Source organism: Ambystoma mexicanum, chromosome 8 (assembly GCF_040938575.1).
Source record: "Ambystoma mexicanum isolate Mex_15411 chromosome 8, UKY_AmexF1_1, whole genome shotgun sequence".
Lineage (NCBI taxonomy): Eukaryota > Metazoa > Chordata > Amphibia > Caudata > Ambystomatidae > Ambystoma > Ambystoma mexicanum.
Genome location: NC_090929.1, coordinates 17167410 through 17180938, shown reverse-complemented (window position 1 = coordinate 17180938; position 13529 = coordinate 17167410). Strand labels below are relative to the sequence as shown.

The 13529-nt window shown below is 48.5% G+C and overlaps 1 protein-coding gene across 4 annotated transcripts in view; it reads right to left on the bottom strand.

The window, feature by feature from the left end:
• GOLGA2 (golgin A2) overlaps positions 1-13529 on the bottom strand; it is a 918457-nt gene that overhangs the window by 250498 nt on the left and 654430 nt on the right. For all 4 annotated transcript variants that reach the window (XM_069609145.1, XM_069609147.1, XM_069609148.1 and 1 more), the window contains one exon: positions 10804-10903. In XM_069609145.1, the coding sequence (XP_069465246.1) occupies positions 10804-10903 (100 nt within the window). The remainder of the gene's footprint in view (positions 1-10803; positions 10904-13529) is intronic.

Genomic DNA, 13529 nt, shown 5'->3' with positions numbered 1-13529 from the left:
TGTTTCTGAATCGTGGTAAACTAGGGCTCACAGCTCGCCTCCTGCCCGCTTGCTCTCATCTGTCCCCCCACCTCCTATTCCATGCTGCTCTCTATCTCGCCTATCTTCTCTAACTGCTTCTCCATGGACTATCCTGCTCTCCTCAGTAAATCCGCTAGGAAAAAGTTTTAAAAGGACATCCTGGTCTCCAACCCAGGCCTCCCTATCGCTGACACCTACACCAGTGCCTCCTCCAAGGAAACTCTCACGGAAATCCTCTTTTTTCGTGCCTTCGCCTGACCTATGGAGCCTTCATATGGTCTCTGTGCTCTCTCCATTCTCCTCTTCTCCCATTAATGGTGGCACCCGCTGGGATGTCCTCTTGGCCTCCTTCCACTCCTCAAAGGCCATCATTACTGTCTACGCTAATGGGACCGTCTTGGTCCAAGGCCCTCAGGCCAAACTTCACCTCTTTGACAGACGCTTCCCACGCCTCATCAACTTATTTTCCTCTCCTGCTGTCCCCCCTCCTCTGACGTCGGCTACCTTGCCTCTACCCTCCTCTCTTGCTCCTTCTTCACCTCCGCAGGGCGTACCTCTGATTTGTACCCCTCCCCGGAAGTCCTTCAAGGTTGGCAACCTTCTCCATATTGCCACTCTTAACGCTCCCTCTGCCATCAAATATCTGATATCTGTCGCCTTCTTGAGGAACTGGACCTTGACGTCCTCGGTCTCACTGAGACATGGTTCAAGGCAAGCTCTGTCACCAGCTTTGACACACTCCTACCTGACGGTTACAAGATCCTCTCCTTGCCCAGGCCCAATCGTGCTGGGGGGGGGGAGGGGTATGGCCCTTATCTTCCCTGAGTGGATTCCTGCCGCTGTCACTCCTACACAGACCTACTCCTCTTTTGAATGCCTTGTCTGCCGACTCTCCCTCTCTCCTAGCCATTCTCTTACCGTGGCTATTATCTATCGGCCACCTGGCCAAATTTCCTCTTTCCTCTCAGAGTGGGCGGACCTGTCCTCCACACTCCTGTCCTCAACCTCTCAACTCCTCTTTCTTGGTGACTTCAACATCCACCTGGATGCCTCCTGTGCCCCCTCTGGACTCTTTTGCGACCTCTGCGACTCTCTCTCACTCTCTATTCTCCCGTCTGGGCCGACTCATTTGGCAGGGCACACCCTTGATGCTCTGATCTCTTCTGACCTTCCCCTCCCCCCCCCCTCTCTCCACTCCTCTCTCCTGGAGTGATCACTTTCTCCTATCCTCCCTACCCCACAGGCAAAGCCACCCTCATCACTACCACACTCCTTCTCGGAAATCCGACCCATGAAGCACGTGTCAGTTGAGGCTTTCGCTCCACCTTCTCGCCCCCCTCCCCCTCCCCCTGCGGCTGACTCCCACCCTGACACTGCCCTCTCTACGCTCCACTCTGCTATATCCGATACTCTTGATATCCTTGCCCCTGTCATGAGAATCCGCCTGAAGCCCAAAGCCAAATGTAACTCCTGGTACGACTCGGATCTCGTCACCCTAAAACGAAAGTGCAGGGTGGCAGAGAGGAAATGGCGTGCTTCATGTTCATCCTCTGAAACTGGCTTGCCGCCTGCTGCAAAGGCATTACTGGCTCTCCGTTCTCACCAAGAAGAGAGCTCACATCCAAGCCCGCATCTCTGCGGCCTCTAACAACTCGGCCGAACTCTTTAAAATCTGCAAGGAGCTGACCAACCCTGCTGCAGTCTCTACCTCTCCTGTCCCCTCCCAGGCCCTCTGCACGGCACTGGCCTCACACTTCATCTCTAAAACTCAGGACATCCTTTCCTCACTCTCCTCCCATCACCTCCCTCCCTCCCTCTATTCCCCGCTCTTCCTCTGACCCCTCTGCAGCCATCCCTCCTCCCTTGCCTTTCCCCTTCTCTCCGCTGACGAGGTTTCCAGACAAGTCCGTTCTATGAAAGTCTCGTCAAAAAAGGTTCACCCCTGTTCCTCTAAAACTATCGAGGACCACATCGACTCCCTGGCTCCTGCTCTGGCTGACTTTTGCAACCACTCCTTCACCTCTGGAGTGTTCCCATCCCCCCCTTAAGCACTCCCTTGTGCACTCTCTTCCAACCCCTCCTGTCCGGCCAACTATCGCCCAATCTCCATCACTCCCTTCCTGCGCAAGCTCCTGGAGAAACTGGCCATCTCCCAGCTCAATCTTCATGCTGAATCTGTTGGTAGTCTTCATGACCATCAGTCTGGCTTCAGAGCTGCCAGAAGCACGGAAACTGCTCTCCTGAACATCCGTGAGGACCTGCTCTCGAACCTTGACTCCAACACTCCGTGTGTTCTCATTTTGCTCGATCTCTCTTCTGCCTTTGATACTGTCAACCATGCCATCCTGCTCAACCGTTTCCGTGATAACCTGGGCATCACTGGTCAGGCCCTGGCGTGGCTGAGCTCTTTCCTCTCCAATCGACCCTCCCAGGTCCAACTGGGGTCCTTCCTCTCTGACATCTTTTTCTCTACCTGTGGTGTCCCCCAGGGATCTAACCTCTCTCCCTGGCTTTTCAACCAGTATCTGGCACTCCTTGCCCACCGCATCGCCGCTCTCTGCCCCAACTTTCAGTGCTATGCGGATGATACCCAGCTCATTTTCAGGCTACCCTCAGCCTCCTCGTCTCCTTCCCTTATCTCTGACTGACTGTCTGCTATCCAGGAACGGTGTGCCGCCAACGACCTCTGCCTTAATGCCAGCAAGACCGAGATTCTACTCATCGGCACTCCCACTCCCTCCTTCCCTGCAGCTCTCTGGCCGGCCTCTCTTGGCCCTCTTCCTGCTCCTACCTGCAAGGCAAAAATCCTTGGGGTCATCTTCGACTCCACACTCTTCTTCTCTCCTCACATATCTGACATCTCTAAGAAGTCACACTACCAGCAGCACCTCCTCAGAGGTATTCTTCCTTTCCTCTCCTTCCCCCAGAAGCTCACTGTCTCCAGAGCCCTGGTTCTCTCCAAGCTGGCCTACTGTAACAGCCTCTATCTAAATCTGCCTGCCTCTACTCTCCGACCTCTGCAACTCAGTCAGAACAGAACTGCAAGACTTGTCCTTGGCCTCAAGCCCAGGGATCGTATCTCTCCAGGTCTGAAATCCCTACACTGGCTCCCAGTGGCTGCGAGGATTAAGTTTAAAACCCTCTGCATTGTACACAAGGCCTTCTGGGGACTGGGGCCAAAATACCTTCAACTCTCTCTTCCTAAATATCTGCCCTCTCGTGCTCTTCGCTCATCCGCCTCCAACTCCCTCAGGGTCAGCCACTTCTCCAAGCAACGAGTTGGGGGTAGATCTCTCTCCTCGGCAGGGGCCTCCCTCTGGAACAACCTTCCTGCCTCCCTGAAACTTGAGAACCATCTCCGGTTCCGGAAGCACCTCAAAACCTTCCTCTTTGCTTCTGCTTTCTCTCCCCGGCTAAATTCCTGACTGAAATTGCACTGAATCTGCAACTGGGCCACGCTCACCGATCTCGGCCTTTGGCCCAGCCACTCTTCCCTTGCACTGCCTACCTGGAAAGCCCTGCACTGCGGGACTGTCTCTGTATCCCTACAGCCCCCCTTCCCAGCACTTGTCTGCACTTACCTTGCACTTGCCACCAGCTGGCCCTTATTATTTATCTGGTTATTCTACTTCCCCTGTTCTGCACTTTCCCCTCTCCCTTTCCCTTCCACTTCCACTTTTCCCTTCCCCTCTACCCTTGCACTTGCGCGATCTGAATGACACTTGGCCTAGTAGGATCGTTGTCTGTCTTCCCTTGTTCCCTTCCCCTGCCTCGTCGCGCCTTGAAACACTTGTGTATAGGCGCGTTACAAATAACATAACATATATCATACCATATCAGATCTCTGACTTCAGCACCATCGGCTCTGACCACTCGAAGAAACTTGCGATCACAGATCCATAATGTATCTCTTGCACCTGTCGGCTCCCTTGTTAAATCTCACTTGGATGCTCCCCTGGACCCATGAACCCTAGACCTAAATCAGCCATTCGGATGGCTCCCCTGGACCCATGAACCCTAGACCTAAATCAGCCATTCGGATGGCTCCCCTGGACCCATGAACCCTAGACCTAAATCAGCCATTCGGATGGCTCCCCTGGACCCATGAACCCTAGACCTAAATCAGCCACTCGTATGCTCCCCTGAACCCTAGACCTAAATCAGCCACTCAGATGGCTTCCCCTGGACCCATGAACCCTAGACCTAAATCAGCCATTCGGATGGCTCCCCTGGACCCATGAACCCTAGACCTAAATCAGCCACTCGGATGGCTCCCCCTGGACCCATGAACCCTAGACCTAAATCAGCTATTTGGATGGCTCCCCTGGACCCATGAACCCTAGACCTAAATCAGCCACTCGGATGGCTCTCTTGGACCCATGAACCCTAAGACCTAAATCAGCCACTCGGATGGCTCCCTTGGACCCATGAACCCTAGACCTAAATCAGGCATTCGGATGGCTCCCCTGGACCCATGAACCCTAGACCTAAATCAGCCATTCGGATGGCTCCCCTGGACCCATGAACCCTAGACCTAAATCAGCCACTCGGATGGCTCCTCTGGACCCATGAACCCTAGACCTAAATCAGCTATTTGGATGGCTCCCCTGGACCCATGAACCATAGACCTAAATCAGCCACTCGGATGGCTCCCTTGGACCCATGAACCCTAGACCTAAATCAGCCATTCGGATGGCTCCCCTGGACCCATGAACCCTAGACCTAAATCAGCCACTCGGATGGCTCCCTTGGACCCATGAACCCTAAGTCCTAAATCAGCCACTCGGATGGCTCCCCTGGACCCATGAACCCTAGACCTAAATCAGCCATTCGGATGGCTCCCCTGGACCCATGAACCCTAGACCTAAATCAGCCACTCGGATGGCTCCCCTGGACCCATGAACCCTAGACCTAAATCAGCTATTTGGATGGCTTCCCTGGACCCATGAACCCTAGACCTAAATCAGCCACTCGGATGGCTCCCTTGGACCCATGAACCCTAGACCTAAATCAGCCACTCGGATGGCTCCCTTGGACCCATGAACCCTATACCTAAATCAGCCATATGACAATGCCCAAGGATGGATTTATTAGAGATCTGGTGCTAGATCATAGGAATTGTATCATTACGAACGCAGCGAAACCAATCAGGGCTGGTTGCATTTAGGCATTCCCAGAGACAAAGGACAGGGGAGTTTTGGGACCCTCCCTCCCATCCTGTCCTTCCAGACACACAAGAGCCAGAGGCGGGTTCAGGGCTTAAGCCCGACAAAGGCAAAATGAACAAAGGGCTCAACTCAGCCTCGATGCACAGGGTAAAACCCAAGAAAGACTTCACAAACAGAAAATGGCAAAAAAAGACGACAGGGCCATTTTGACAAAATGGTGACCCATGAAATGAAATAAAATTATATTTTATTTATATCGCGCTCGTACACAAGTGATTCAGAGCACGACCAGGCAAAAAGGGAAGAGAACAAGGGAGAGGAAAAAAAACAAAAACAGAAAAAACAGCGATCTTACTAGGCCCAGTGACATTTAAGAAAGCGCAAGGGCATGGGAAAGGAAAATGGGGGGAAAGTGCAAGGAGAGGGTGGGGGGGGGGGTAGAAAGTGCAAAGCAGAGGAGAGAAAACAAAACTATTAGATAGAATAAATAATAAATCAGGGCTTTAGACCATGGTAGTGCAGCCAGCAAGTGGCAGGTGATAGTCAGAAAGGTATATCTGATAAGTGCAGGAGTAGAGTGGGAGGGGGGCTGTATGGGTGCAGAGACAGAACCCAGTGCAGAGGGTGGCCTGGAGGCAGTGCAGGAGGGGGGCTGTATGGGTGCAGAGACAGAACCCAGTGCAGAGGGTGGCCTGGAGGCAGTGCAGGAGGGGGGCTGTATGGGTACAGACACAGAACCCTAGTGCAGAGGGTGGCCTGGAGGCAGTGCAGGAGGGGGGCTGTATGGGTGCAGACACAGAACCCTAGTGCAGAGGGTGGCCTGGAGGCTGTGCAGGAGGGTGGCAGGGCGAGCAGGTACCTGGGCCCGAAAGAACAGAGGGTGGCCTGGAGGCAGTGCAGGAGGGGGGCAGGGCGAGCAGGTACCTGGGCCCGAAAGAACAGAGGGTGGCCTGGAGGCAGTGCAGGAGGGTGGCAGGGTGAGCAGGTACCTGGGCCCGAAAGAACAGAGGGTGGCCAGGTGCACAATGCCATGAGAAGAAACAGATCAACAGGGAAGAAGAGGGGCAAAGGCAGAGGCAAAGAGGAAGGTCTTGAGAAGTTTCCGGAACCAAAGATGTTTTTCCTCAAGTTTCAAGGTGGCTGGGAGGCTGTTCCAAAGGGATGCACCAGCCGAAGACAGGGATCTGCACATGGGTGCTATACTGCAGTTGAGGTGTCAGCATGCGGTAGAAAAGCACAATGGTAGGAAAATTAAACCACTGCCACCAGCCATTTCAATAGTGAGGGCAACAAAAATGTTACATGAGAATGTAGGATAAGGGGCTAGGCTAAGGGCTACTAGGAAACCCCCCAGCACTCCACATAAAATGTGTTGTGCTGGACCCACAAAGAGAAAAGGTAAGTAAAGTCAATTTCACTTTACTATTCTTGGGAACAGTAGTACAGACAAGAAAAGGTATTTAAACCTTATGTGAAATCTAAAGGATTTCTCAGTGACAATGCACTGAAGGGAATTAGCACAGAAATGAGAATTCTCCCTAACACTTACCTTACGTCTTGTGTCAATTCCTTGTGGCAGAATGGGTGATTTGTGTGGTTGGGAGTTCGCTCATACCATAGGCCCACGCCCAACGCTGGAACTTCTATAGAAAGCCTTCTTTGAAATTGCTATAAAAACACTTTCAACTAACTCTGAAAATTAATACTTACTTGTTCAACGAAGTATCCTCTGGAACTGTGACTTTCCTGCATATGTCCCTATCCTGGCCTGCCTGCAGCTGGCTCCTAGACCACTAGGGTCCGTCCCTCTTCTGCCTCTGAAATCACTCACGCTCAGAATAGGGAAAGGCTTAGAAAAGTAAAGGCCTTAAAAAATATAACTAGTGTGAAAAGTACTTATTTGTAAATGGGTAAGTGTGTAACGGATTCCTGCTGAAGTTATTACTTACCTCTGAGTTTCTTACTGCCCCTCTAAAAAGTATACACGTTATTTTACTGGCTTTTAACAATGTTTCACTCTTCTAAATAGTAATAGTGTTGTGTTAGGGGAGTTTTCCTAGAGTCCTACTTGGAGTTAAGACTTTAGTAAGCTATCCCAGTGGTTTGTAGATCCCAAACTCTTACTATCTGTCTGTACTAGCTCAGGGCCTTGGTAGAGTGGCAGAGCAGTCAGGCGTATCGTAAGAGGAAGATGTGAGCTGTAGGTAAGTACACTGGAGCAAGTAAGTAAAGCACAAAAACACCTACAAAGGTATATAAATTATATATTTTATTGTATTTACACAAGAGTTACTGTTAAATACTTTGCACTATAAACCATCACACACAGATATACTTTTCAATACTTTCAAAGGATCACTTTCTTAGTTGGTAGATGCTGAATGCATACAATTGTTATAGGAGTTTGACAGTTATAACGGTAATACAACGCACCCATAAAATAATACGATAATTGTATTTTGTCTGCATACACATATAAAACAGTGATTTTTGGGGAGAAAAACTATTGGTTAATGTTATCCTAGCAGAGCTTCAGGTTCTAGAGGCAGTTATGCAGCACAGTAAGTCTTTCAAAGTCAAAAACGCAACCCTAGTTAAAAGGCAGTTTGTAGCGGCTTGAAGTCTTGCAAAGCAGTGGAAATCAAAAGTTCCTGTGGATACTTTCTAGTCTCTAGGAAGGAAGATACAAGAAGGCTTAACTAACGTTGAAGACCCAGTTAAAGAACTCTAGAAGGGAACACAAGCAGCGGCTTGGGTGAGAGGTAAGAGGGGGTTGCCCTGGACACATCTACGTGCACTCCAACGCTCTGGGGCGAATTTCTGGAATCAATTAAGCAATACCCTTTTTCCCCAAACAGTACCTTTGATTAGAAGACAATGATCGTGCTAGACGCTCCGTGATGATGCAGCTCTGGATCCGACCTCCAGATTCCTTGGTTTGGTGACTGAAGGCAGGACAATGGATGTGTTTTCTCAGCAGCCATCTTGAGGCAGGACCTGGGGCACGACTTTCAGCCACTTGTTTCACTCTGCGGTTTTCAGCAGCACCAACAAAGGACGCAATTTGCGCAGTCGATCTTCTTTGCTTCTTACAGCCCCACACTCTGCTGAGGAGGTCTGGGCGAGTTGGATCGGAACTCTGGAGTGTCCTTGAAGGCTCAACAAAGACATGGACGAGTTTGGTCTTTCCATGATGATGGAGACCTGCAGCCAATTCCGAATGCAGGTCTCCTGGTATTGGGGTTTCGCAGCTCTGGAACCTCACAGTACCTCGGGAGATGGCTCAAATCTAAGTTTGTCTTGGGACTGGTTGTTCCCACCAGCCAAAGGGAAGGACTCTTTTGGAGCTCCTCTGTCGCATATAAAACTGTCAGGACGTAGTGGTCGCTTCATGGTGCGTTTCAAAAGGTCTGCAGGCGTCTCTGGTCATCTTCTTCGGTTACTTCAGCTTCCAGTGGTCGACTCATACAGCTCCAGCACCCGCTCCTCTTCAATCTCTCTCAGCAATTCACAGAAAGGGGCAGGGGGCTCTCCAATCAGGACAGCTAGACCCCCAGTGGGAGCTGGTTCTATTCAGGCACTCTGGCAGACAAAGGACAGGGGGGGTGGAAAACTACTCCCCCACTTCCTGCCTGCCCAGACACTGGAGCCTATACGGGGACACCCAAGGGTTCCCGCCAAAGTCAAACCACACACACTGATCTTCCCCTCCCAGAATGGTAGAAGGGCTAACAAAGAACAACCATGCTAGTAATGGTGAAAAAAGAAGGGAGGCCCCAAGTTGGTACTTGAGGCTATGAAACACATTAAATTAAACAATAGTTGGTAGAACACATCCACCAGCCATACCTAGGCGAATGTCTATGTGACTAAAAAGTCACATGAGTAGAGAAGGTGGTTACTATGTATCCCTTTGGCACTCCACGTAGGGTGATGTGTGCCAATCTCTAAGACTATAGTATCTCCCTAGCCTTAAGAACTGTAGTTACTCTAGGATAAAGAAGAGAATCTCAAAGGAGGACGCCAAGGGTCCCCAGCAGCACTGCCCATAAGGAGCTGTGTGCCGCAAAAGTAAAACACAGATGCCTTTAAGAGCTATGGAGCAGACAGACGCCATAGTACAGGTAGAGTACAAAGAATAAAGTTCCAACAGATAGAGCCCACAAGAATGAATGAGCGGAAAAAGGCTCCACTCGTTTAGGGTTGGAAGAAAAGGGTCCAGAGGTCCAGCAAAAAGTCAGTGCTGGGGGTCTCACTAGGAGAGGGGATGAAGCATAAACATGATAAATCATCCTAACATCTTCTAAAAGTGTAATTGGGTTTAGCTTACCCCAATATGCTCAGGGCATATCTAAAATAGTCCAGAGGTCTTACTAGTCCAGGAGTTGCAGGACGCCCTCTGAAAAGTATATGGCTCCTTACTTAGCTTGAACTGCTGACTGCCTTTCTTAAAAGTCTTCTAGAGTTCTACTGAACCTAGAATTGTGTACCACACTTCTGAAAAGTATCCTGGGTTAAACTGCTGATTTCTGTATTAGTAACAGTGTCGAGTTTATATACCAATAGGTTATACGGACCTTGAATAGCTGCTGTTCTTTTAAAACTGTAACTGGATTGTGCTTACCTTGAAATGCTTTAGCAAACTTCCGAAATAGTTAACTGGGTTCTTACGTGTCCATGAGCAGCTGACTGCCCCACTGCAAAGTATATGAGTGACGTTCTGAAAAGTAACTGTGGTGTTGTAACTGTATCCATTCACAACAGAAGGAAGTTACAAATGTCGCAAGATATCTACTCGTTCCAGTGTTGCTCTAACCTTATGATTCTGAATGACACTGTAGGTTATGACCTATCAGGTCTGCTGCCTTTTAATTACTTACTGTATTCTGAATGCATAACTAATCTGGTTGTACTCCCCCCCCCCCCCCACCCCCACCAACCCTCCCAAGTGAACGGTTAACTTTAGGTTTGACTCACATAGACTTGCGTAATGCTCCTCTAAACAACGTTATACTTTGGTACTTTGGTTTCTATCCCTTAAGTATTGAGTTGATTTTTAGGATTTTGTTTATATAATAAGTGACAGTACTTAGCTTTCCAAAGAATTATCTTTGCCCACATGTATTTATAATAAACCATTATTTTTACAATACATAGTACATCAGTGTTTCCTTGGACCAGATGTATGCTATAATGTCCTTGTACCATTCTACAGCCCTCTCTCCCTCCTAAGATAAGCCTGGCTGCTCTGTCAACGCTACCAAAGATTCTTAGGTGAGTGATACTGCCTTATTCTTGGAGAGGAGTATCTGTATTGGCTAAGATATAGTTTTATGAACCCCTTAGTTGGACTTTAGAGCAACACTCCCAACAACCGCCTTGAGTTAAGCCTGGCTGCTCTGCCACAGCTCCCATTATAGAGGGGTCCGGTTTACCTTTAGGTTGGAAACACTGTTCTGTCTTTGGATTGGATGGTTATACAGCGCTCAACAGAGGATTGTCCACTATCGCCAAACACACTGTTGCCAATACACCATGCCAGTGAATTGGCACACCATGTGCAGGTGCCTCTTGTGCCCCCCACTCCCTGAAAGGCTCACCAGAGTTCACTCACCTTGCACTCTGCTCAGCAAGCCGGTGTCCAGCTCTGCACTCAACCGACTGATCCGATATCGCAGATCTTCATTTTCTTTTGCCATCACACCCAGGCTTTCCTGCAAGAGAAACCACAAAGTCTTGTTTAGGTCAGAAATTCATTTTTCTGGCTCTTTAACAGTGTACCCCCCCCCCCGTCCTCCGAGGGGATGCAAATCGGCAGGGGAGCGGGGGCAGGTGCCCCCTTGAACTAGTGGATGATGGGCCCTGGGAATTCTGGGGAGAATCACATGGTCACTCGTCTCTTGATCCCTATAAGGGGACAGATACATGCAGAACTGCTACCCACTCCCTCCTCACTTGATGGAATCTGAAAACACCTTGAGACAAATGCAGGTCACTGCAAGAGAGACTAAGCATGCTCCTTTTCTGTCCCAGAAACTCGCAAGACTCATTAGGCGGTGAATGTCAACCTCGTGGCAGTGTGTGTAAAACCTCTGGCAGAAAGTCACTTCAAAGACTTTATGAAACCACAAACACCCGCATGGGATACAGTGTTGCCAGCACACAGTCCTTCTACAGCATGGGATACAGTGTTGCCAGCACACAGTCCTTCTACAGCATGGGATACAGTGTTGCCAGCACTCAATCCTTCTGCAGCATGGATACAGTGTTGCCAGCATACAATCCTCCTACAGCAGGTCTACCCAAAGGTGGAAGAAATGCATCAAACTACTGCCTGCTGGCTATTCACTTTTAAAATTACAAACTATCAGTAATGCCTTTACCGCAAGCGGAGTTAGAAAGACATCACTTAGCAAAACTAGATGGAAGGATGTGGCGTGGCTAGATAAACCCTTGGGCACGCCACCCAAGCATAAAGTAAGCCCAGGTGAAACCAGAAGCCGCAACCAAAATCCAGCCCTGCCCCAATTACAGAAAACAGATGGCACAAAGGAGGTGGTGAAGATGGAAAAGAGAAGCAGGTGGAACAGCAGGAGGCAACGGTGGCAGTGAAGAAGAGGTGATGTCATCAGGAGTGGCAGTGAGCAGACAGTGGGATAAGACCTGGACAAAGAGACTAGTGAAGGAGTAGTCAGAGCGGTAGGTGAGAAGACACAGAGAAGCCAGACACAGGGGACACGCTTGGTCAAGAAAAGGGCAAGGGGCTGCCGGCTCCAAAGTACCCGGATAGAAAAGCTCCAATTATAAAAGAAGTCGTCACTATCCTCAACTTCTAAAAAGGGGATTCCCAGCCTGAAAACAAATAATAAAAGGGGCTGTCAGAATGTCTGCCCAAAAAAAAAAACATTCTCCTGTGTCAAAACCTACTTCTATCCGGTTCCATGTACTAATGTCGCCTGGCAAAAAAGTCACCAAAATATGCCCTTTTTTTAGCAGGGACATTATTACATTGAACAACCCTCCAAACCCCCCCCAACCGCCAAGGGGCACAGGGGACACCCCAACAACCCCCGCTCCCCATTACTATATATATATATATATATATATATATATATATATATATATATATTGGAGGTGGGAGTATTTTACTCCCCATTTTTAAACAGAGTAAATGTGATTTTAAGAGAGTAAAATGACTTTTCTCCTTTGCAAGAGAGTAAAAGGTATGTGACATCCAGCCGACGTGTGCAAAAACTGTATGGCAATCATTACTATGCGGCAGCTTTCTGCATTGTGGCAGAATACACCTTTCATTATTTCTCTAAGGTCTGGACATTTGATCTCTCCTGTATATATTTAAATGTTGAAAACACAAAAACCTAGCCAATTACATAGTAAAGCCAGCATGAATTGTGTTGTGTGTTTTGAGGTTCGATAGCAGAATTGTCTTTTGATGTTTAATGAAAGTCCTCTTTTCTTGGAGCTATTACTACCTAATGGTATGCCAATGTCATGATACAACAGTGCAGTGAGAGACGGACTCCATGCTGAATTATTAATCTAATCTCATAGTCAAAGGGTTGTGTTTTGGCAAAGCCCTGTACATAGAACATATCACAATTATCAACAAAACGAAGTCTGTACTTCGTTATCAACCATGAAAGGCTGAGTTGGTCTTGCCGGCATTTGAACTTGCAACCTACAGATCGCAGCAACGAGTGCTCAACCAGTTGAGCTATCTTACTGGCTAACATCCTTCAGAGGTCGGTTAACTGGGTATTGACTGAGGTATAATAATCACAGTGCCTAGATGTTGGACGAAGCATGAATGAAGCGCTACATAAAGATAAAAACCTATCTGGATTATCGCAGGGACAGGTTTTGCTGATTTTCCATATCAATTACAAATGTAACTTTTTTGTTTCTTTTTGAACAGCGCTTGCACTTCCTGGAGTGTCAGGTTTTGGATGTTTTAATTGTAGGCTTGAAGATTTGAGAGGCTAGAATACCTGTGATTGGTGTAATGACGATCACTCACCCTTGAGCAAAGACTGTGCTGCCACTGACCATTTATAGTAATGTACCCCATTGAATGCAAGGTTGAATGGATCTAAACTAGACCGCGCTTAGTCACCATTTTACACACTGCTTTTATAATTAGCGTGTACATTTAATTAGGAGTGTAAAAATGATTTGCCTCCGCATGATTATGCACAGAGCACAGGAACTCTGAAAAATACAATTGTGCAATACTGGTTTGCTTTCACTGGAAAAAAAAGTATAATTTGTTAAAAATATTATTTTGAGATTCCAAGATGGCGGCCGAGCCGGGCAGACGTC